The following is a 24,425-nucleotide window of genomic DNA, read 5'->3' on the forward strand; positions in this document are numbered from 1 at the left end:
AACACCCAAAATTCTGCCCTAGACTAGGACTCCTAATGACTCAAACCCCTAGTGGGCTGAATGAATAAAACCTTGAGCATGTGGACCTATTTATATGGGTCTTTGGACACTTTATGCTGGCCGACTGCTGCTGGTCCTTGTCCTTGATGCGCATGCTGCCCACCCTCTGTTGACGTAAGCCGACATCTCTTCTGGCAGCCAGCATCCACTGTCCTGCAGAGCCGACAGCCATCTGATCCATGCTTTGCTCCAAGTCCACTTCAGATGCTACACCTGAAGCTCCTACATTCTGGTTCTACCTATCTTCTACTGGTTCATGGTCTTTATCTGTTTGCCTCTTCTGGATCTAGCCCTGAGAATGTCCATGGCATCTGTGATGCACATGACATCCCCCTCTGCTAAACTTGATGACGGGAATCCAACCTGCTCTTGGATGACTGTCATCATCCCAATCCTGTTCCGAAGTCCCTCTGTCATCATCCATCCCTGGCAAACCTTTTTCTCTGAAAACCCGGCCTGTTCTCCAAACCACTCTGTCTCTGATGAAGATCTATGCATCTGGTCTTCCTCTAGTCCACAATCCATTCCTGCCCTGACTCTGAACACCGTCTTGGTCTTCATTCTTGGAACTGAGTCTGGCACTCTCACATCACCCTTGGAGGATCAACCTCCCTTGGGACCGTTACCTGAGAACCTATCTGGCTCACGGAACTGCCATCCCCATCTGGCACTGTGGAACACCACCAACAAACCTCCTGGGAGTTCTTCCCGATCTGTGTTCTTTCCTTGGGCTTCGAATCCGTGTACTTTCCTGTACCTTGGACCTGTACACCATCATCTGGGACTGAATCAGTGTTTAGCTTTGCTGAGCCTGATGCTCTGATACCAATGTAACATGCGGAAGCTCTGGGTAGTCTTCTTTCAGCCCTAAACACTCTTGGAAACCTTCTGATGCAAAAACGCACCATCTGATGCAAAAACGCAGGTAGAGAGAGAGTAGAGAGAGAGAGAGGTTGGTTTCACAGCCAGGAGCTGAGGGGGTGTTAGAAGTCATCTCCTGTCCAGTTTTATACAGCAGGGGTTTGTTGTGGGTGTGCCCGCCCTTATGAGGTGTTTTATCATTTTTCCCCACTCTCTGCATTTTTCCCCTATTTTTCCCATTTTTTCTGTGGCTTGGGAGGAGCCCTGAGGCGGCTGGAGGACCAGTAGTAGCTGGCCGACTGCTCAGACATCAGTCGTGGACTTCTGGATGCTGGCCGACTGGATGTATGCAGTAGTGGGCCTCACTTGTTGCTGGCCGACTGTTGATACAGTCGTGGGCTGCCCTACAACAGGCCGACTGCTGATGTGGGGGCATATAAATAGGCCCCCAACCCCCTTGCCACTAGTGTATCATACCGGGATTTTCTTGTGTATATCAGAGCAGAGTTACACGCCTATATCTCTCTCTCTCTTGTGCTGTTTTTCTGCATGCGTTTTTGCTCGTGTCCCAGATCTGGTCATCATCTCCGCTACGTACTCTGACAGCATCTGTGTCATGGTCGATGAGTAATGGTGTTTTGGAGCTTGGTTTGAGTTGTTCTGTTTGATTTTGCATCTGTGGAGAAGTATCTGATGATTTAGGAGGTTTGAGTTGCTTTATGTTTGAAACAATCTTCTTATGTTGAGAATATACCGTCAGAATGGGTCAGAAGAGCGTCAGCTATAGGCAGCCATGTGTCTAGGGGGGTAGCAGACAAAGTAAAAGGGTCATTTTGGGTACAAGAAAAGCTATTCTGAGTCGAGTCTGACAGAAGTTAGACAGGGTTGTGGAAAACTACTCATTCTGGAGCAGCTGCGACTTGATAGTGATCAGCTGGATGTTTAGAGGATCATAATTTAGTTTGGTTTAAGTGATTAGAGGGTTTAGAGGTCTTACAGGACTCAAAGCTGTGAGGGTCTGCTCTTGTTGAGTCAGCAATCAGCAATCAGACGTGAGATAGTACTCGATCGTTGATAGCAAAGTGTCTTTGGAGCTATATCTTCATGAAACTAGAGCAGCCTAAGGGCTAGGAGGATACGGCGGACATAAAGGAGAGAGTTACTGATCCAAACAGGGATTCTGAGTCGGTTTGTTCTGCCTCCGAGAGCAGAATTGGTAACAGTAATGACCAGTTGGATCAGCGTCAGCGTCAGCTGGAGATCAGCAGAATTTAGGGAAAAGTCTAGCGTGGTCTTGGGGAGGATAGATCGATGCTAGTTGATCGATGTCATGTGCATCACAGATGCCATGGACATTCTCAGGGCTAGATCCAGAAGAGGCAAACAGATAAAGACCATGAACCAGTAGAAGATAGGTAGAACCAGAATGTAGGAGCTTCAGGTGTAGCATCTGAAGTGGACTTGGAGCAAAGCATGGATCAGATGGCTGTCGGCTCTGCAGGACAGTGGATGCTGGCTGCCAGAAGAGATGTCGGCTTACGTTAGCAGAGGGTGGGCAGCATGCGCATCAAGGACAAGGACCAGCAGCAGTCGGCCAGCATAAAGTGTCCAAAGACCCATATAAATAGGTCCACATGCTCAAGGTTTTATTCATTCAGCCCACTAGGGGTTTGAGTCATTAGGAGTCCTAGTCTAGGGCAGAATTTTGGGTGTTTTACCACCTTTTCAAGAAGGCAGCCAAGGGCTGCAGATATGTACCTTTTTGTACCATAGTATACACTGAATTTCCAGCACTTCTCTCTCTCTCTCTCTCTCTCTCTCTCTCTCTCTCTCTCTCACTGGGAGCTGGGGTGCCGCCTGAGCAAATCCTGAGAGAGCGACTTCGTGAAGAGGTCCACCGTACTGTCCTCCGTCGAACAGAACTCTAGCAGGATGTCATCAGCAATGATCTGTTCACGAACAAAGTGCCTCTGGATGACCATGGGTTCCTCCAGTGGAAGCCCCAACCTGCAATGCAACCTCTGCATCCTCACCACCTCACAAGCAGCATCACAAACAGCCCGGTACTCTGCCTCTGTGCTCGACAAGGCAAAAGATGACTGCTTCTTACTGCTCCATAAAACTGCTCCTGGGCCTGAAGTAGATCTCCTCGTGTCCGGATCTCCTCCCCAAACTGAGTCACTCCAACCGTGGAGTCGGACTTCATCCAACAATCCCCCTCTTGTGTACAAGAGTCCGTGATCCTTCGCATGCCGTAGAAACCACAGGAAACGCAATCCTGCCTCCCAAAGAGTCATCTGCAACCATGAGCTCAATCACCTCATCAGGAAGCTCTCGTCCAATCTGGTGTCCATCAACCAGATCAATGAACCATCCTGCTTCTGAGTCAAAGAGGCATCACACTGCTCACAAGGATCAACACCTGTGACGGTGCATAAACAAGTCCTGGAAACCTCCTGAAGACCACGCAAGGCCTTCTGAAACCTGTCAACCACCCCTCTTGAATCTGGAACCACAAAGCCTGGAGAAACCACCTCCTTTTGCAAGTAATTAGCTGCTACCTGCGTGGCTTTCCGAAAGGTCCCCGTGGAAAGAACATCCTCATCTACTGGAGGTTCTTTGTCCCGAACACGGCGAGACATCAGAGCATAAGTGACCTGTTTAGTTTCCTCTGACTCACGAACACAAGAACCACCAACATCAGTACTGGAAAGTTCCTGCCAACTGCTGCCTTCTACTGGTAAGCTATCCACCATCTGGTTCTGGAAAGCCTGTACCTGCAGCTTATCCACACTTAAGTGGCCATTACCAGACTGCCACTCATCACAAACCTGAGGACCTGGGAGAGAGAGTGCTGAAAGCTTGTAAACTCCATTCTCCACTCCGCCTTCCCAAACCACTTGGCCTGTTGCTTTGTCCCGGAGAGCAACAAAATGCTCATCAAACTCCACCCGTACGCCAGTCTTGCAAACCTGATGCACTGACAACAGATGAAAACCAAGTGCCGGAACATACAACACCTGGGAGGAATGCTTCCCCCCTCTGCCATCGGGAACTATCTCCATCCTGCCCTCACTGTGAACTGGGATAGTGGACGTATCCCCAGACGTATCCCCAGTGAGAATATGACCAGAAAGCCTGCAGAGATCCTGTAAACCGGAATGGGAAGGAGTCATGTGCCTGGAAGCACCACTATCGAGAATCCACTCTCGAGTATCCGTTGCGGAGAGTCCTCCAATCTCCTCCCTGCCTGAAGAAAATGAAACATCGGTGTCCACCACCTCCAGGTGCACAAAAGCCGGAGTCTTCATGATTGCTGCTGAGGAATCTTCACCCTTCTCGGTCTTCCGCTTGGGACACTGCCTCCAATAGTGGCCTTTCTCGCCACAATCATTACAGGTCCTCTCTGCCTTCAATTTCTCGCGGTCAACGTCGGACTTCTTCTCAGAAGACTTCTCCGATGAAGCCTTCCCTTTGCGTGAGTTACGGCCTTTCGACCGTTGGCGAGTTAAGGCCTCCGAACCTCCACCCTGAGGAGGGTTCGAGAATCGTTCCTCCTGGTCCAGGACCATGGGCACAAGCTCTTCCCACGTGATGGTGCTGAGCCTGCCACTGGTAATCAAAGACGAGTAAAATGCTGAGTACAAAGAGGGCAAGTGTGACAGCAACGTTATGGCCATGTCCTCTGACGATATCTCCTTCCCAGCCTGAAGAACTTCCTGTTGAAGAGCCTGCAGCTTGTTAATATGCTCCCGCATCGTCGACGACTTTGCAGGGCTCATAACCCGCATCTGTACTTCCAAGGAAATCCTCTTCATGGGCGATACCCTGTTGTAAAGAGAAGCCAAATGCTGCCATATACCTCTGGCCAGCGTCATGTGCTTTACATGATTGATTACCTGCGGTGTGCAGTTGAGAAAGATAAACGAATGGACCCTGGCGTTGACACGATCCCACATCTGTGTCTGAGCCTCCCGGTCCTTTCGGGTTGACGGTAACTCCCCCTCCTCTACTTCTGGCCGTGAACACCAACAACGACGAAAGGCCCACGACTGCATACATCCAGTCGGCTAGCATCCAGAAGTCCACGACTGATGTCTGAGCAGTCGGCCAGCTGCTGGTCCTCCAGCCGCCTCAGGGCTGCCTCCCAAGCCACAGAAAAAATGGGAAAAATAGGGGAAAAATGCGGAGAGTGGGGAAAAATGATAAAACACCTCATAAGGGCGGGCACACCCACAACAAAGGCCCTGGTGTATAAAACTGGACAGGAGATGACTTCTAACAGATACAAGCTTCTGACTCACTGTTCTCTTCACAAATCAAAGAAAGATTGTCTCAACAGCCGTGAGACAATGGGTGTGGGATGCTCTCATCTGTTATTCAGTTGCCTACGTGTATGTATTCTTTATGACCAGTCGGTTGGTTAGGTACTAGGATTGCAGATTTGGTGTGGGATGCTCTCATCTGTTCTTCAGTTGCCTACGTGTATGTATTCTTTATGACCAGTCGGTTGGTTAGGTTCGGTCTGTTGGCTGCCAACTGGGCCACCTGGCCAATTGTGCCAAGTGGCCAACTAGCTCCACTCTTGGGCGTGTGGTCGAGAGATGTGTGAACAGCTCTTGTCCCTCCTGAAAGGTGCCTATCCAGCTTCTAATCTTGCCTCTTGCTGGCTGACCATGTCCATGTGTCATCTTTTTGCGTGATGCAGGTGACACATGAGGATTGATGCATGTGTGATAGACCATGGTACATCTTTCTCTTACATGCACAAAACCATGTTAAGCTATTGACCTCAGTTTTTATTATGTGGCCATCTTTTCTCCTGCCTAGGACTTGAATGAGGGCATGCTCATCTCTGCCTATCTGGCCTCAGTCTAGTGCACACCATGAAAGGCAATGGTGCTTGTGAGATCCCTCCTTTCTTTTCTGTGTGCACGATGTTGATTTGGTTCTCCTACATTGTGTAGCTGGAAGGGTAAAATTGGGTTCTGCATCAACGACTATTGATTTTGCAACTTGTAAGGTTACTAGTTGGGTGTGAGTCTTAACACCAGCACATACTTATAATTTACGACTATCATGTATTACAAATGAATGAAAATAACAAGAGAAATGTTTGTATATCTGATGTAAAGTTATTCCCAAAATGTGATCAATTAACCCAGGTTGGCAGAAGCTGAGCTTTTCTCCAAACACTGGCTACTCCTAGCTGTCTTCCACTTCCAAAAGCGTTGGTGCACTGCCTTGCGGCTTAATTTTGAAGATGAAGCCCAATCGATTGATTGACCGAATTGGGGGCCGTAGAGCTCTGTTTATAGGCAAACATTGCTCGTCAGGTGCCAGTTGAGTGACCTGCATGTTGTGGGCTGGTCGACTAGCTTTTATTTCCAATATCAACCTTAGAACTTCATAACTAACGTTGCCTTCCATTTCTCAAAATCGACCTTATAATAACTTCATAATTAAGGTCACCTTCTTCATACATGTGGGCGCCCATCTGCCTGTTATTAGTTTGGTTTGCCACTCAATCTTGACTGGCCTGATTGCTCAATAACTGCATGCGTGGCCAGCCATTCTACTGCCCGCCGTTCTCTGTGCTGCTGTCCAGTGCTTATCTTGCAGGTATGTCACAAAAGGGGTTGTGATATCCATCAGCATCCTGTGAAAATCTGTTTTTGTTTTCCCTGCTAGATTTTTGTGCTGCTCCTGCCCACCAGATAATGTGGGCGAGTTTACTAAACTTGGTGAAGAATGGTCTGGATTGAACAGACCAATGAAGAGGTGCATAGAATGTCCCATATTTTTCAGTATGGCATTGCACATTGTGTGAATTGTGTGCTGAGGGTCTTCATGAAGTTGTGATTTCTTGTACAAGTGTCTCTACTCTGGGATTAATCATCCAGTATCCGCTCTAGAAACTGGTTTGTGGAGTGTTGGTGTAATCAAACTACATGGTTTGGTTCCATTTGCATTTTTCAGTATGGATGAATGTTTATGCTCTTCTATATGCTTGTAAGCCTAAGATTGTAAGCTTTTTGCGTCACTGTCTTAATGCTTCAAGTGCTGAAACAGAGAACTGGATCAGATATACAAACGATCTTGAAAAGATTCTGGAAAGTAGCTGCACCGTATTGGAGCTCAGAGGACAAATCACAAGCCAGGCTGAGATTAGGTGGCATCTTTGCCTTGACTCTGGCAACAACAGGGATCAGTGTCGGGTTTAACTTCTTAGGGCGAGATTTCTATAATGCCCTTGCAAGTAAGCCATCCTAAACCCTTGACCTAATCCCCAAGTCCTAAATCCTAAACCTTAATCATTTGGAAGTCAATGATGTGCTGTGCTCCTTGTCTATTCTCATTGTTTGGGCGTTTGGTTGTGCTGCTTTGACAGGCAAAGACCAAGAGCAATTCACAAAGCAACTGCTGTATTACTTGGGTGCGTTTATTGGAGGCATTCCGGTGAGCTTAATGCTGCACTCTTGTAGGTACTGTTCTGTACACTTTTAGGTTGAAGTCTTGCCATATCTGTTGTCATGAGTGCTTGCAGCCTCAAGGACACCTGAATACATTTTTTTCCTTGAGAAACTTACTGAAGGTTTTAACCCTTGACAGGTCTTTGTGTTGAGAGATTATGGACGAGATACACTTGCTTTGCGATGGCGGGCCTGGATGACCAATTTTTACATGGAACGTTATTTTGAAAATCGCACTTTTTACCAGATCCAGTCACAGTCACTCATTGACAATCCAGACCAACGGATTGTTGATGACTTGAACTCTTTCACTGGGACTGCTTTATCTTTTGCATTAGCTCTATTCACTGCCACAATTGATCTCATATCATTCAGTGGGATATTGTTTGGTATATATCCTCCATTGTTTCTTGTGCTCATTATCTACTCGATTGGCGGCACGGCTATTAGTGTCGCACTAGGCAAGGTAGTGGTTCTTAAAAATTGAAAAAAAACTTTGGGAGACAGAGAGAGAGAGAGAGAGAGAGAGAGAGAGAGAGAGAGAAAGAGAGAGAGAGAGAGAGAGAGAAATGAAAATGATATATTAACGTCTCAGAAGGCCAAAATGACCTATGAGATCAAAAAGGTTACAACAATTGGTGGATCTGATACAATGTCTGTGTAAGGAAAGCTAAAAACAACTAAACAACTAAAAGTACGGTACTAGGAGCTCCTAATGGATAACATCTGGGAGGAAAACTCCAGCAACAAAGGTAAGCATCATACACATCACTATCCAAAGATGTCTCTCATCGGTCGATGGCGGATATCCTCAATGTCCTCCATGGTGAGTACTTTGACTGGACGTCTCCCATGCCGTGCTAGTATGGTCATGATCCTCTGTTGTAGTCTCCGCCGGTGTCGAGATGGGCCTCTCATCTTGGGGCGCCTGGACCGCCCCAGCTCTATAGCCCGATCTATCAGTGTACCTCTGGTGCGGCTGTACTCTGGGGCTAGCTGCAATGCCTGCTGGCCTGACTGCTCAATCTCTGGTCGAAAGAAGTCTGTAATCTGCCTCTGTAGGTGTCTCTCCCTCTCTGATCCCCTCCCTCTCAGGAGACCCTCTCTATGTCTACGCAGCTCCAGCAAGTACAATCCGAGGCATCTCTGATCCTGGTATCTCATGACTCTAGAAAGTGGTCCGAAGCCCTCTCTGAACAGGCAGTGAAAGCGGCCTCGTATCTCATAATATACTGGACAGTGACATTGAATGGGAGAATTAGGGTTTAGGTTAGAGATTCATGTGGGAGACATACACAGAGAGAACAAGGGAGAGAGAGAGAGAGAGAGTTGTGGGGATAAGTCAACTCATCATGAGTGTGTGACTCCCCTATCACACATGTATATTGCACTAGTACACAGTGTGCACTTAGTACATTAAAAGTACTAAGTGTACTATGTACTATAACTTATGGACTTGTACACACTATAAGGGTGGGCATTATGCCTTTACCCCAACAACCTCCCACTTAAAGGCAAAGTGCCCTTAAGTAAAGGAAAAGAAAAATCAGCATGTACATGATAATATACAAGGCCATATCAAGGCTGAAAATGGCCTCCCATCAAGTGTCTGCAATGAGCAAACCGCTCCGGAGGCAAACTCTTTGTCAACAGATCAGCCGGATTGTCATCCGTATGAATCTTAACAAGCTGAATTTGCTTGTTCTCTATCACCTCTCTGATGAAGTGATACTTCACATCCACATGCTTCGTCTTTGCATGAAAGACAGGGTTCTTTGCCAACTGGATGGCACTCTGACTATCACAATGCAACAATGGAATATCCCCTGTATAGCCCAAATCAACCACTAACCGAGATAGTCATAATGCCTCCTTGCAAGCCTCTGTGGTTGCAATATACTCGGCCTCTGTAGTAGATAAGGCTGTGCACTTCTGCATCCTGGATATCCATGACACAGCACCTCCTGTGAATGTAAATACATAACCGGTAGTAGACTTCCGGTTATCTGGATGACCGGCATAATCCGAATCCGTGTAACCATGCACTAATGCATCCTGTTTGCCAAAACATATGCACATATCCTGTGTGCCCTTCAGGTATCTCATGACACCTTTCACTGCTTCCCAATGCTTCTTGCCAGGGTTAGCCATGTATCTAGAAACCACTCCCACTGCAAATGCAATGTCCGGCCTAGTAGCAACCATGGCATACATGAGACTGCCACAAGCTGAAGCATACGGAACCTTGGCCATATCAGCCTTGTCTCTATCCGACTGTGGGCTGTCCATAGCACTGAGTTTTACATATGGAAGCAAAGGAGTACTAGTCTTCTTCCCCCCGTCCATATTGAACCTCTGCAAGACTTTGCCAATGTATTCCTTCTGAGACAAATACAACACATGCTGATTTCTGTCCCGAAGTATCCGCATACCCAAAATGTGATTTGCATCACCCAAATCCTTCATATCAAAGGTTTGATGCAACCTCTGCTTCAAGGCATCCATCTCTTTACGAGATTTCCCGGCAATCAACATATCATCAACATACAAGATGAGGATCAATAGACTGCCATCCAAAGCTTTCTTGATGTATAAGCAGTGATCTATGTCACTTCTCCTGAATTTCTGAGATTTCATGAATGTATCAAATTTATGATACCATTCTCTTGGTGCCTGTTTGAGCCCATAAAGACTCTTTTTCAGCTTGCATACAAGCTTCTCCTTTCCACTCACTGCATAACCCTCTGGCTGCTGCATATATATCTCCTCATGGAGATCACCGTGAAGAAAAGCAGTCTTCACATCCATCTGAATCAAGTCCAGATCATCATGTGCAACCAAAGCTAACACAGCTCTAAGTGTGGTCATTTTGACCACTGGAGAGAAGATCTCATCAAAGTCCACACCATATTCCTGCTTGAAGCCCTTAGCCACTAACCTGGCTTTGTATCTTGGCTTTGCATCAGGTGCAACTTTGAGCCTGTAAACCCACTTGCATGGCAAAACCTTCTTGCCTGCAGGCAAAGGCACCAACTTACATGTTCCATTTTTGTGCAGAGAATCTATCTCTGACTTCATGGCACGCTCCCAAAGAGCCTTGTCTGCCCTCTGTAAAGCCTCCTTATAACATGAGGGCTCCCCACAGTCAGTAAGCATCAAGTAGTCAACCCCTGGAACAAACCTGGCAGGGGCTCTGGAGGGTCTAGTGGACCTCCGTACCCAATGACCATCATTTGCAGGTTGCTGTCCAGCCTGCATATCACCCATTGGTGGCTCCTGTTCCATGCCATAAGGCTGAAAAATCATGCCCGGTATCTCCTCTAACTGTGGTATATCCATAGGGATATCTTCTGCCATCTCTAGCTGTCCATTTGGACCATTTTCAGCACCATTTAAGGGCTGGTTTTCCTGCTGTAATGGCTGATTTACAGCCCTTGGTTGTTGTCCATGATGTCCATCATCATCAAAGATGACTCTGCCAGGCTCCTGTTGCCTTGCAGGCTCCTTATACATGCATGTTTCATCAAAAATGACATCATTGCTGCGTATGATCTTTCTATTCACGGGATCCCAAAGTCTATACCCCATTTCACCTCTGTCACCATATCCTAGGAATATGCATTTGTGAGACTTAGGGTCAAGTTTGGTGCGCATTTCCCTGCGTATGTGCACGTACGCAACGCAACCAAACACTCTCAAGTGCTTGTATGACGGAGGCTTCCCTGTCCATACTTCCTCTGGCACTTTCCCACCAAGCCTCGTGTTAGGTGACCTGTTTATAAGGTGAACGGCTGTCATAACAGCTTCAGCCCAAAAACCATGACGTAACGCAGCATGTGACAACATAGAACGGACCTTTTCCTGAATGGTCCTGTTCATCCTCTCTGCTGTCCCGTTTTGTGGAGGATCATAAGGAGTAGAGAGCTCCCTCTTGATGCCTTTAGCATCACAAAAGTCCTGAAACTGTTTGGACATATACTCTCCACCATTGTCGGAACGCAAAGCCTTCAGTGTTTTGCCAGTTTGATTCTCAACAAGAGCAACAAACTTCTCAAACACTGAGAATGTATCACTCTTCAAACGAAGAGGATAAACCCACACCTTACGTGTGGCATCATCAATAAAGGACACAAAATATTTTGCCCCTCCCAAAGAAAGCTGAGGCATCTGACATACATCTGTATGCACAAGCTCTAACTGAGCATCTTTCTGTCCAAGAGCTTTCTTGTGGGGGCACTGCAATTGCCTGCCATATATACAATGCTCACAAAACTGAAAACTTGAAAACTTTAGAGAAGGCAAGTAACCCAAACGAGACAATTGCTCCATTCCCTTGACACTCATGTGTCCCAACCGGCTATGCCACATAGAGATTTCCGGCAGCTCGGTTGCATTTACATTAGCATGGTGACAAACACCTGCATGCATAAAGTAAAGAGTGTCCACCTTAGAGCCTGTGGCAACAACCAGTGAGCCCTTACTAATTTTCCACTTTCCACGACCAAATGTGGTAACATAATCAGCATCATCAAGCTGTCCAGTAGAAAGCAGATTCTTCTTGATCTCAGGCACATGCCTGACATCATGGAGCATAAGCTGTGAGCCATCTGAAAACACAAGCCTCACATCACCTCTGCCAAGAATCTTGCATGCATGGTTATCACCCAAATAAACCACTCCTTCATTGCCAGCAGTATACCTGACAAACAAGTCTCTGCAACCTGTGACATGAAAGGAGGCACCTGAATCAATGATCCATGAGTGCATACCATGACCACCTGTAAGAAGTGAATGGGCATCAAGTGAAGACGTAAATAGGACCTCATCCTCACTGCCACCTGCATGTGACACATTGATTTCTTCAATCTTGACTCCACTTTTGCCCTTTGGCTTTACATCTTTGGCTTCATCTTTCTCTCGTCTTTGCCTTTTCCCTTTTCCTTTTGATCATTTTTCCATTTGTAGCATTGCTTTTTAATGTGTCCCTTCTTGCCACAATAATGGCATTCCAAATCCTTTTTGGAGCAAGACTTGCTCCTTCCCCGTTCTTGGCTTTTTCCCCTTTGCTGGGATCTCCCACGTGCATTCATTGCATTGGACTTTCCAACAGAGTTGTTTTTCCTGTTCATCTCTTCTTGAAGAAGAGCACCCTCAACATCTGCATATGACAGCATAGCATGCGAATTGCTAGTGGCTGTCCTGAATGTGTCCCAACTCTCTGGCAAAGTGCATAAGAGAAAAGTGGCTTTGAACTCATCGTCCATTGCCAACTTTTGACTAATGACCTGGCTGACAATACCATTAAACTCATTTAGAGGGGCTGTCATAGACGCCCCTTCCTTCATCTGAAGACCTATGAGTTTCTTCAACCAATACACTTTGCTTGAGGCACTTTGTTGGGCATACAAGTCCTGCAATCTCTGCCACATTCCCCAAGCTGTCTTCTCTTCACGAATGCTGAAAAGTAACGAGTCTGACACAGATAACATGATAGTAGATCTTGCCAACTCATCCATATCTTCCCACTCTTCAGCAGTAAGAGAAGCGGGCTTTACACCCCTTTCTTTGATAGGCTTGTGTTGCTTTTTCTGGAGCAACACATTGTAGCACTGGGTTTGCCAAATATCATAATTATGCGAGCCTTCAAGCTTCTTGATGTGAAGCAATGAAGAGCTCTCACCTGTGGTTGCCATAGCAATATGCTGTCAGAATACGCAGCGGAGATGATGACCAAATCTGGGAACACAAGAGCAAAAACGCAGGCAGAAAAAACAGCACAAAAAGAGAGAGATGTAGGCGTGTAACTCTGCTTTGATATACACAAGAAGATCCCGAATATGATACAAATGAGGTATGGGGGCTGAGGACCTATATATACTCCCCTAGAGGGCAGTCGGCCAGCATAAGAGAAGCCCACGACTGATAAAAGAAGTCCACGACTACATAAATGCAGTCGGCCAGCTATCTGGTGCCAAAACCTGATCAAAACCAGTCGGCCAGCAGTAAGAGTGCCCACGACTGATAAACATCCAGTCGGCCAGCACTGTACTGCTCCTGGCACCCTCTGGCAGCCCTCCCAAGCCTCAGAAAAAATGGGAAAAAATAGGGGAAAAATACGGAGAGTGGGGAAAAATGGGAAAACACCTCATAAGGGCGGGCACACCCACAACAAAGGCCCTGGTGTATAAATCTAGACAGGAGATGACTTCTAACACCCCCTCTCAGCTCCTGGCTGTGTGACCAACCACTGGGAGCTGGGGTGCCGCCTGAGCAAATCCTGAGAGCGACTTCGTGAAGAGGTCTACCGTACTGTCCTCCGCCGAACAGAACTCCAGCAAGATGTCATCAGCAACGATCTGTTCACGAACAAAGTGCCTCTGGATGACCATGGGTTCCTCCAGTGGAAGCCCAAACCTGCAATGTAACCTCCTCCTGCTCCATAAAACTGCTCCTGGGCCATAAGTAGATCTCCTCGTGTCCGGATCTCCTCCCCAAACCGAGTCACTCCAATCGTGGAGTCGGACTCCATCCAACAATCCCCCTCCTGTGTACAAGAGTCCATGATCCTTCGCATGCTGCAGAAACCACAGGAAACGCAATCCTGCCTCACAAAGAGACATCTGCAACCAAGAGCTCAACTGCCTCATCAGGAAGCTCCCGTCCAATCCGGTGTCCATCAACCAGATCAATGAACCATACAGCTTCTGAGTCACAGAGACATCACACTGCTCACAAGGATCAACACCTGTTACGGTGCACAAGCAAGTCCCGGAAACCTGATGAAACCTGTCAACCACCCCCTCTGAATCCGAAACCACAAAGCCTGGAGAAACCACCTCCTTCTGCAAGTAATCACCTGTCACCTGCCTGGCTTTCCGAAAGGTCTTCGTGGAAAGAACATCCTCAACAACTGGAGGTTCTATGTCCCGAACACGATGAGACATCAGAGCATAAGTGACCTGTTCAGCTTCCTCTGACTCACGAACACAAGAACTACCAACCTCAGTACTGGAAAATTCCTGCCAACTGCTGCCATCTACTGGCAAGCTATCCACCATCTGGTCTCGGAAAGCCCACACCTGCAGCGTATCCACACCTGAGTAGCTATTACCACACTGCCACTCATCACAATCTTGAGGACCTGGGAGAGAGAGTGCTGAAAGCCTGTAGACTCCATTCTCCACTCCACCTTCCCAAACCACTTGGCTTGTTGCTTTATCCCGGAGAGCAACAAAATGCTCATCAAACTCCACCCGTACGCCAGTCTTGCAAACCTGATGCACTGACAACAGATGAAAACCAAGTGCCGGAACATACAACACCTGGGAGGAATGCTTCCCCCCTCTGCCATCGGGAACTATCTCCATCCTGCCCTCACTGTGAACTGGGATAGTGGACGTATCCCCAGTAAGAATCTGACCAGAAACCCTGCAGAGATCTTGTAAACCGGAACGGGAAGGAGTCATGTGCCTGGAAGCACCACTATCGAGAATCCACTCCCGAGTATCCGTTGCGGAGAGTCCTCCAATCTCCTCCCTGCCTGAAGAAAATGAAGCATCGGTGTCCATCACCTCCAGGTGCACAAAAGCCGGAGTCTTCATGATTGTTGCTGAGGAGTCTTCACCCTTCTCGGTCTTCCGCTTGGGACACTGCCTCCAGTAGTGGCCTTTCTCGCCACAATCATTACAGGTCCTCTCTGCCTTCAGTTTCTCGCGGTCAGCGTCGGACTTCTTCTCAGAAGACTTCTCCGATGAAGCCTTCCCTTTGCCCGAGTTACGGCCTTTCGACCGTTGGCCAGTAAAGGCCTCCGAACCTCCACCCTGAGGAGGGTTCGTAAATCGTTCCTCCTGGTCCAGGACCATGGGCACAAGCTCCTCCCACGTGATGGTGCTGAGCCTGCCACTGGTAATCAACGATGAGTAGAATGCTGAGTACGAAGAGGGCAGATGTGACAGCAACGTGATGGCCATGTCCTCTGACGATATCTCCTTCCCAGCCTGAAGAACTTCCTGCTGAAGGGCCTGCAGCTTGTTAATATGCTCCCGCATCGTCGACGACTTTGCAGGGCTCATAACCCGCATCTGTACTTCCAAGGAAATCCTCTTCATGGGCGATACCCTGTTATAAAGTGAGGCCAAATGCTGCCATATACCTCTGGCCAGCGTCATGTGCTTGACATGATTGATTACCTGCGGTGTGCAGTTGAGGAAAATAAACGAACGAACCCTGGCGTTGACGCGATCCCACATCTGCGTCTGGGCCTCCCGGTCCTTTCGGGTTGACGGTAACTCCCCTTCCTCTACTTCCGGCTGTGGAACACCAACAACGACGAAATCGGCGAGATCGTAGGACTCCAAAACGGATTCCATCATCACCTTCCATATGCCGTAGTTGCTCCCGTCCAACTGACGGTCCACCGGGAACGTGGGGAGTGTCGGGATCTTCACATGTCTCTCGGCCATCTCATACAGATCTGCCATCGCGGGGATGTACTCTGAAAAGGGTGGGTGGGTGGGAACAAAGAAGAACTGATACCTGCAAGTGGCTGTCCAGCAAATCAGCCCGCCTTCCTCTTGCTTCTCCTCTTCCCGATCAGCCCAAAACAGTCCACCAATCAGCCACAAAACAGCCCCCCTCTTGCTCACACAAATCCCAAGACCTATCTAGAGCCTAGGCTCTGATACCATGTCAGAATACGCAGCGGAGATGATGACCAAATCTGGGAACACAAGAGCAAAAACGCAGGCAGAAAAAACAGCACAAAAAGAGAGAGATGTAGGCGTGTAACTCTGCTTTGATATACACAAGAAGATCCCGAATATGATACAAATGAGGTATGGGGGCTGAGGACCTATATATACTCCCCTAGAGGGCAGTCGGCCAGCATAAGAGAAGCCCACGAGTGATAAAAGAAGTCCACGACTGCATAAATGCAGTCGGCCAGCTATCTGGTGCCAAAACCTGATCAAAACCAGTCGGCCAGCAGTAAGAGTGCCCACGACTGATAAACATCCAGTCGGCCAGCACTGTACTGCTCCTGGCACCCTCTGGCAGCCCTCCCAAGCCTCAGAAAAAATGGGAAAAAATAGGGGAAAAATACGGAGAGTGGGGAAAAATGGGAAAACACCTCATAAGGGCGGGCACACCCACAACAAAGGCCCTGGTGTATAAATCTAGACAGGAGATGACTTCTAACATATGCAACCTGTCAATGCCTGACTCCCTGCAAAATGTGCAAACACTGCACCGAAAGCACACAAAGTGCTCACTGTTGTTCTCCCAAGCTTTATCTCCCACTGCGGAAGCAAGAATGCAACTTTTCTCCCACTGTTTGTGATGAAATCACCAAAATCTGGTTGGTGCAGATTTTGGACAGCACCTTAAATGTGCTCAGTTGCCCTTCCAAAGTACTGTACAACAGTACCAAGTGCTCACCAATGATGTACCAAACCTGTACCGGCAAGTACAGCAGCTGAAATTGAACCTTTTGGTCACTCAAAACAGTGTACAGCCATGCCAAAACTTGCACAAAGCTGTGCCAAATCTGTACCAACAGGTACAATAGCAATAAATGCTCTCCTGGCTGTCCAAATGAGTGAAAATCAGACTTTTACAGTCCCGTACACTGCATACAACAGTCCCGAACAGAAATTGGGCAAAAGCCCCTTGACTGCAAGCTGATTTTTGAGGATTCAAGGCATAAATGTCTTGCCTGCTGCTTTGCCAAGCTCAACAAGCATACGAACTTGAAAAGCCCCTTGATTTAAGATCAATTTCTGATCATACATGGTACATTGACGCACATGAAGGCATCCAGAGTGTTCGCGATGCTTCCCCCTGGCCACATATACATCAAATACATGAAACCCCCTTGATTTACAGGCACATTGAGTGCTTGTAAGGCATCAACACATTATCCACAGCATCAACTGCGAGTGCCTGCATGCAAATCAACCCAATCGGCACAAAAGCCCCTTGATTTGCACTGCAATTTGCTGCAATTTTGCCCAAATGTGCGATTTCTCACATCATACAGCATATATGAGTGCTTAATTGCACAATTACATCAAAAGCCCCAAATTTAAACATTGAATTTCCTGCAAATTGATCCTGATTGTGACCAATGTCACCCAATTTTGCCAATTTTGCTCAAAAATTGAGCAATTCGGCACCTGTACCTGCTCAATTGATGATTGTACCTGCTCAATTGCAAGTCCCAAAAAAAAAATTGAAGCAAGATACCTTGTAATTTCTGATTTTTTGTTGCAGAAAAAAAAGTTGATGAATTTGGTGCTGATATTGATGCTGATGCTGATGCTCCTGCAGCTGTGCAGGTAGGGACGGCTGGGTCAATTAAGTGCATCTGTAGACGGAGAATTCAGCGCTTTGGCTACCTTGCTATAGTCTTGCCCACGACTTAGCTATGCCAACAACTAGCGCTTGTATGAAGCACATGTACACGTGGGGCAGCAAGGTACACGCTCTGCATCTTCTTTTGCTGCAGGTAAGGTAGCCAAGCACGACGTGTAGGCTACATGTACAGATGTGCTTCATGGCTGAAGCAGAACGCTGCGAGAGCAACGAAGAGCAAGAGGAGCAGCGATGGCGTCGAACAAGCCATGAGAGAGACAGAGATCCCTTCGCTAATCCTGCAATAGCCCGATTGCTATGCGCTTAATAGCCTTACGCTACGTGTGTTTTCGCTCGGTGACCAGCGGTCGACTAAAGCCTTCGCCGCCTCCACCTAGTAGCGCTACGAGTGTTTTCGCTACAATGCGAATGTGCTCGCTCACGCCCAGTCGCCGCCTTCGCTCGAATGCGCTGGCCTCCTTCAGGCTTGCTTGCCTTCGCCTAGCGCCTAGTAGCCAGTTGAACGCCCAACGCTCGCCTTCGCTCACTTCAGTGGCTCGCTTGTTCGCCAACGCCTTTGCCAACGCTTCTTCGCTCGCGTGCCTTCGCCTAGCGCCTAGTAGCCAGTTGAACGCCCAACGCTCGCCTTCGCTGATGTATGGACGTATGCTGCCCAGCGCTGACACCCTTGCATTCGCCTTCTTCTCCACCTGCGCCTGGGAGAGCAGCACTGCTTAAGCCAGCTGATAGCAGTCACAGGGTACGACCAGCTCTGATACCAGTTGAATGGGAGAATTAGGGTTTAGGTTAGAGATTCATGTGGGAGACATACACAGAGAGAACAAGGGAGAGAGAGAGAGAGTTGTGGGGATAAGTCAACTCATGAGTCATGAGTGTGTGACTCCCCTATCACACATGTATATTGCACTAGTACACATAGTGCACTTAGTACATTAAAAGTACTAAGTGTATGTACTATAACTTATGGGCTTGCACACACTATAAGGGTGGGCATTATGCCTTTACCCCAACAGACATATGTAATGTAACTCTCTCTCTGGCTCCATCCGGCACACTCCATCTGGCACAGCTGACAAATCTTGGCCTCAGCTGGTACTCCTCTGAATCTGCCAGTCTCGTGAGGATGTGTGCATCTGACCAATAGCACACCGTACCCCATGAGAAAGATGAGTATCCATGTAGCTGGGTCTAATCACAAACCCATCCTCCGTGAGCTGGAGAAGATGATCTCTATAGAAAGCCATCTTCGTACCAAGCTCGTGTGTCGGCTGTATCCATGTCCTCCTAGTGTCCAGCTGAGTCAAGTCCTGCCTGATAAGTCTGGTAATCTCTGCCCGTGTGAGAGAGAGGGAGGGTGCATCCAGGGAGTATTGAAATGGAGGTAGCCTGTCCATACTAAAGCCATGCAGCTGGAACCAAGCTGTCATCTGTGCATACCAACATGATCCGTCTCCCTGTGATGCCAACTGTCGTGAAGACTCCAGGGCTAAGCGAGCATATCTGTCTCTAGGGAGAGCCCAAGTGCTATGTATAAAGGAGACTGATCGAGTGAGTGCCTGTACTACCAATGGGGGGGCAGCCATCTCTGCACGGATAATATCATGTGGTACGTAGGCCTTGGCCCTAATCATCCGAGAAATCGTAGAAACCAAGGACCTCTCCATACGTCTCCATCAATCGGTGCTACCAGCTCGGTTGTGGTGATCCACTGAGGGTCCCCATATCTCCACTCCATACAGCATGGCTGAAGTGACCAAAGTGTCAAAGAGCCAGAGCTTTGTTCGAGGTTCCTAAAACTGAACCTGCGAACACATCCTCTCTAGTCTCCCCAATGCTGCATAAGCTCTGGTCAATCTGGTCTCCGCTGCTCTCCTCAAGGAAATTAGTGGGCCACTAAAAACCACACCAAGGTAAGTATATGCATCTGTATACTCCACTGTCTCCTGACCATATGTAAAGGTGGGTATTGACCTCCTAACCCACTGTGCTATGGTGTTAAACACCATCACCTTGGTTTTACCAAGGTTAACAGACAATCCACTGTCCTCTGCAAACGTGTGCAATGCATCCAAATGACGCTGCATCCCCTCTGGAGAATCTGAGATCAGCACAATATCATCAGCATACAATAACAGCGGAATCCATGTTCCTGCTAGCTGTGCTCCTCTGTCACCCTCCCGCTCTACATAGTCCGAAACCTCATCCACATACATCCCAAATAAGGTGGGAGAAAGGGGGCAGCCCTATTTCACCCCAATAGTGGAGTGAACCATCTCAGATATACCCTGAGTAATACGTACCTACCCCACAACTGTCCTGTATAAAGCCATGATTCCCCAAATCAGCTCTGTGGGCACTCCCATCTCCTGTAGTCTGCGCATCAGTCTGGCTCTCGGTACTGTGTCAAAAGCTTTGCAGAAATCCATAAAGCAACAATAAATCCTCCTGCCATATAATCTACTCCTGAACCCTGCCTGCCCTGATGCACGTATGCCCTCTCTCTCTGCCCATCTACTCAACTCCTGCTCAAGAATAGATACATATAATCTAGCCAATGTGTGACCAATCATGATGGTACGATAATTCCCAGGAAGCATGGGATCCCCTGACTTGAAGATAGGCACAATCGTGGACATATTCCAAGTCTCAGGAAAACCCTCACACATGGCTCGGTTAAACATCATAGCAATAAGCTCTGCAAGCATATCTCTGGCATGAATAAAGTGCTCTACTACCAAACCATCATGATCATATGCTCTCCCAGTCCTCATCCTGTCAATAGCTTTCCTTACCATCTCAGCAGAAAAGAAAGCACATGTCTCTGGGCATGGCTCCGATGGGTCTGGCAAGGGCGGCTGTCTTGGTGTTGTGTACAGGGATGCTGCATACTCACCCCAAATCTCTGTGGAGGTAATGGCTGGTGATGGTGAATGCTCATGGAATAGTCTCCATGCCTCGCCTGAGTCCTGACTCATAAATAACTGGTACAAATCCCTCTCTAACTGAGCAAGATAAGCCCTCTTCTTCCGTCGCACTAGGTGCTGGAAGGTAATCCGTGATTGTCTGTGAGTGGTAACACCCATGAGCACCTCTCTCTGTAATCTGATCCTCATCTCTCTGCACTCCTCATCATACCAACTGTTTTGGGGCATGTTCCCAGATCGTCTCCGTGTAGGCTGACTATGGGGATATGCCTCTGATGCCGCAGCATGAAGCGTCTCTATCAATATCTGAGTGAGCTCATCTAATGGCCGACCCGGCTCCTCGGCACATAAGCGTCTGTATATCTCATCCGTGTACACGGTGTCAGTCTCCCTCGTAAAGGTATAACGAGTGTGTGTGGAGACTTGTCCCAATGGAGCGGTGCTGAACTGAAATGTGAGAGTGAAGGACAAGATAGCATGATCCACTACTATTCCAACCGGCCTAGTGCCTACCATAAAATCTTGAAAAGAGGGAATGAGACTGGGCTGAGCCATAACATAGTCCACTGTACTAGCACCATGCCGATGTGGAAAGCTAGTGAAACCGCCCGATGTCGGGAATCTCTGTAGGCCATTCAGGATGGCCAATCCATGTGCAGTCCCCATGTCTAGCAAATACCGCCCATACACTGTATGTTCCTCATCCTGTGAGAGTCTAGATAGGCCCATATCCCTAACATCAAGCTCCCTCAACATCTCCTCTGAGGTATCATAAAATACTGTCTGGTTATGGGCGGTCCTGGCATTGAAGTCCCCCAAGAGAATGATGTCACCATCCCTGGAGAACTCCCAAATGTCATCATCCAAAATAGAAAAGGGAGACTGCCCGCTAGGTGATGCATACACTGATGTACTAGGAGCAAAATAGCATATAGCAATGTAGAGATATCTGCCCGTCTCTGCCCTCAGTCTAACCCACATGTACCTAGCCTGCTCATCTCTGCGGACTATATGTATCAGTGGCTGTAGCTCCTCTCTAAACAATACTGCCACTCCTCCTGAGCCCCGTCCTCTATGCTCTGAACGAGTCTCCTGTCTACAAGCTGTCTCCCATCGGTATCCACTAACATGTGGCATGGACTGTCCAGGAGCCTGATGCGAGAGAGAGAGAGAGAGAGAGAGAGAGAGAGAGAGAGAGAGTACAAAAGAGCGTAGACTCTAGGAGATTACATTATCAAAATCATGGAAAAAACATGATTTAAAAAAACCCAACTAGAGCTGAGAGAAGAAACAACAACCCTGTAAGTGTCATGTGCATCAGCAATGCCATGGACCTTCTCAAGACTAAATCCAGAAGGGGCAAGCAGATAAAGACTATGAACCAGTAGAAGATGGACATGGAGCAGGACTTGGAGCAAAGATGGATCAGAAGGGCTGTCGGCTGCATGGAGGCTGACATCAGCAGTACCAAAAGGCTGTCGGCTGCAGGGCAGAAGGTGCTGGCAGCAGGCGCATCAAGAGATCCAGTCTGGCTGCATTTATTGGATATTAATGATTTATTAACTGGCCGACCAGCAGTCGGCCAGTTCCCCATTCTGTCCAAGGGGCTATAAATAGCCTCCCTTGCTCTTTGTTGTAGTCATTCCACCCACTAGGGGTGAGAGTCATTAGGATCCTAGTCTAGGGCAAGTTTTGGGTGTGTTATCACCTTTTCAAGAGGGCAGCCAAGGGCTGCAAAGACATGTACCCTTTTTGTACAATAGATATACTGAAATTCCAGCACTTCTCACTCTCTCTCTCTCTACTCTCTCTCTACCTGCGTTTTTGCATCAGATGGTGCGTTTTTGCATCAGAAGGTTTCCAAGAGTGTTTAGGGCTGAAAGAAGACTACCCAGAGCTTCCGCGCGTTACATTGGTATCAGAGCATCAGGCTCAGCCAAGCTAAACACTGATTCAGTCCCATATGATGGTGTACAGGTCCAAGGTACAGGAAAGTACACGGATTCGAAGCCCAAGGCGGGAACACAGATCGGGAAGAACTCCCAGGAGGTTTGTTGGTGGTGTTCCACAGTGCCAGATGGGGATGGCAGTTCCGTGAGCCAGATGGGTTCTAAGGGAACGGTCCCAAGGGAGGTTGATCCTCCAAGGGTGATGTGAGAGTGCCAGACTCAGTTCCAGGAACGAAGACCAAGACGGTGTTCAGAGCCAGGGCAGGAATGGATTGTGGACTAGAAGAAGACCAGATGCATAGATCTTCATCAGAGACAGAGTGGTTTGGAGAACAGACCGGATTTTCAGAGAAAAAAGGTTTGCCAGGGATGGAGGATGAGAGGGACTTCGGAACACGATTGGGATGATGACAGTCATCCAAGAGCAGGTTGGATTCTCGTCATCAAGTTTAGCAGAGGGGGATGTCATGTGCATCAGCAATGCCATGGACCTTCTCAAGACTAAATCCAGAAGGGGCAAGCAGATAAAGACTATGAACCAGTAGAAGATGGACATGGAGCAGGACTTGGAGCAAAGATGGATCAGAAGGGCTGTCGGCTGCACGGAGGCTGACATCAGCAGTACCAAAAGGCTGTCGGCTGCAAGGCAGAAGGTGCTGGCAGCAGGCGCATCAAGAGATCCAGTCTGGCTGCATTTATTGGATATTAATGATTTATTAACTGGCCGACCAGCAGTCGGCCAGTTCCCCATTCTGTCCAAGGGGCTATAAATAGCCTCCCTTGCTCTTTGTTTTAGTCATTCCACCCACTAGGGGTGAGAGTCGTTAGGATCCTAGTCTAGGGCAAGTTTTGGGTGTGTTATCACCTTTTCAAGAGGGCAGCCAAGGGCTGCAAAGACATGTACCCTTTTTGTACAATAGATATACTGAAATTCCAGCACTTCTCACTCTCTCTCTCTACTCTCTCTCTACCTGCGTTTTTGCATCAGATGGTGCGTTTTTGCATCAGAAGGTTTCCAAGAGTGTTTAGGGCTGAAAGAAGACTACCCAGAGCTTCCGCGCGTTACAGTAAGTGCCACTGGTACAATGCTACAATGATACACAATGTGGGGGGATCAAAGTGGGTCCTCGACATTGATGACCATATAGAGGCTCTCCACATCCACTGCCTATGGAAGGGCACTCCTGTATCTCTGGAGTATCTCTGGGATCTGAAACTATTGGGTGGAGCATCTCCTCAGACCAGTGGGTCTCCGGCGTCTAGCTCGTTGCACCTGAATTGCTCTTTCTAGTTAGATGCTTGGGAGGCAGGGTGTCATCAATGGAACATGTGCTGTCTGTGTGTGTTGCCTGGTTTTCCGAGGAGGGGCATGTGGATCAGGGCTATCTTGTAGTTGTCGGTGAGGGCCTCCATCTGGGCTCGGATGAAAGAAACTTGTGATGGTGGGCCGTGAGGTATCTAGGGTCTGCCTCTGTGCCTTTCTGCATATCTGATCTCTGTGGTGGTGTAGCTCACTCAGATAGGGTCTAACTTATCGCTGGTCCGGGAAATCTATAACTCTAAATAGTGGTCCAAGCCCTCCCTGAAGAGGTGGTAAAACCTCCCTTGTATCTCATAGTACACTGGGCATCTGAAAAGATAGTGCTCGACTTCTAGCAAATAGAATTGGTAGATCTTGTTCTCTCTGGTAGTGTCCTCTGCTCACTTAGTCTCCACCCTCAGATTATGTGATGAGACTCTGATCTGGCCAATCTCGCAATCCTCATGGCATGTGACATGTGTCTAAA

At 48.0% G+C, this 24,425-nt stretch overlaps 1 protein-coding gene across 2 annotated transcripts in view; it reads left to right on the plus strand.

Moving 5' to 3' along the window:
- Nucleotides 1-24,425, plus strand: part of ABCD2 (ABC transporter family protein) — a 58,513-nt gene that overhangs the window by 15,872 nt on the left and 18,216 nt on the right. Inside the window, exons 2-4 of one of the 2 annotated variants that reach the window (XM_086802604.1) lie at nt 6,994-7,180; nt 7,313-7,380; nt 7,534-7,860. In XM_086802604.1, coding sequence (XP_086658730.1) covers nt 6,994-7,180; nt 7,313-7,380; nt 7,534-7,860 — 582 coding nt within the window. The remainder of the gene's footprint in view (nt 1-6,993; nt 7,181-7,312; nt 7,381-7,533; nt 7,861-24,425) is intronic. The other variant, XM_086802605.1, reaches the window with a different exon arrangement.

Source organism: Cibotium barometz, chromosome 9 (assembly GCF_041138505.1).
Source record: "Cibotium barometz isolate CiBa-2024 chromosome 9, ASM4113850v1, whole genome shotgun sequence".
Lineage (NCBI taxonomy): Eukaryota > Viridiplantae > Streptophyta > Polypodiopsida > Cyatheales > Cibotiaceae > Cibotium > Cibotium barometz.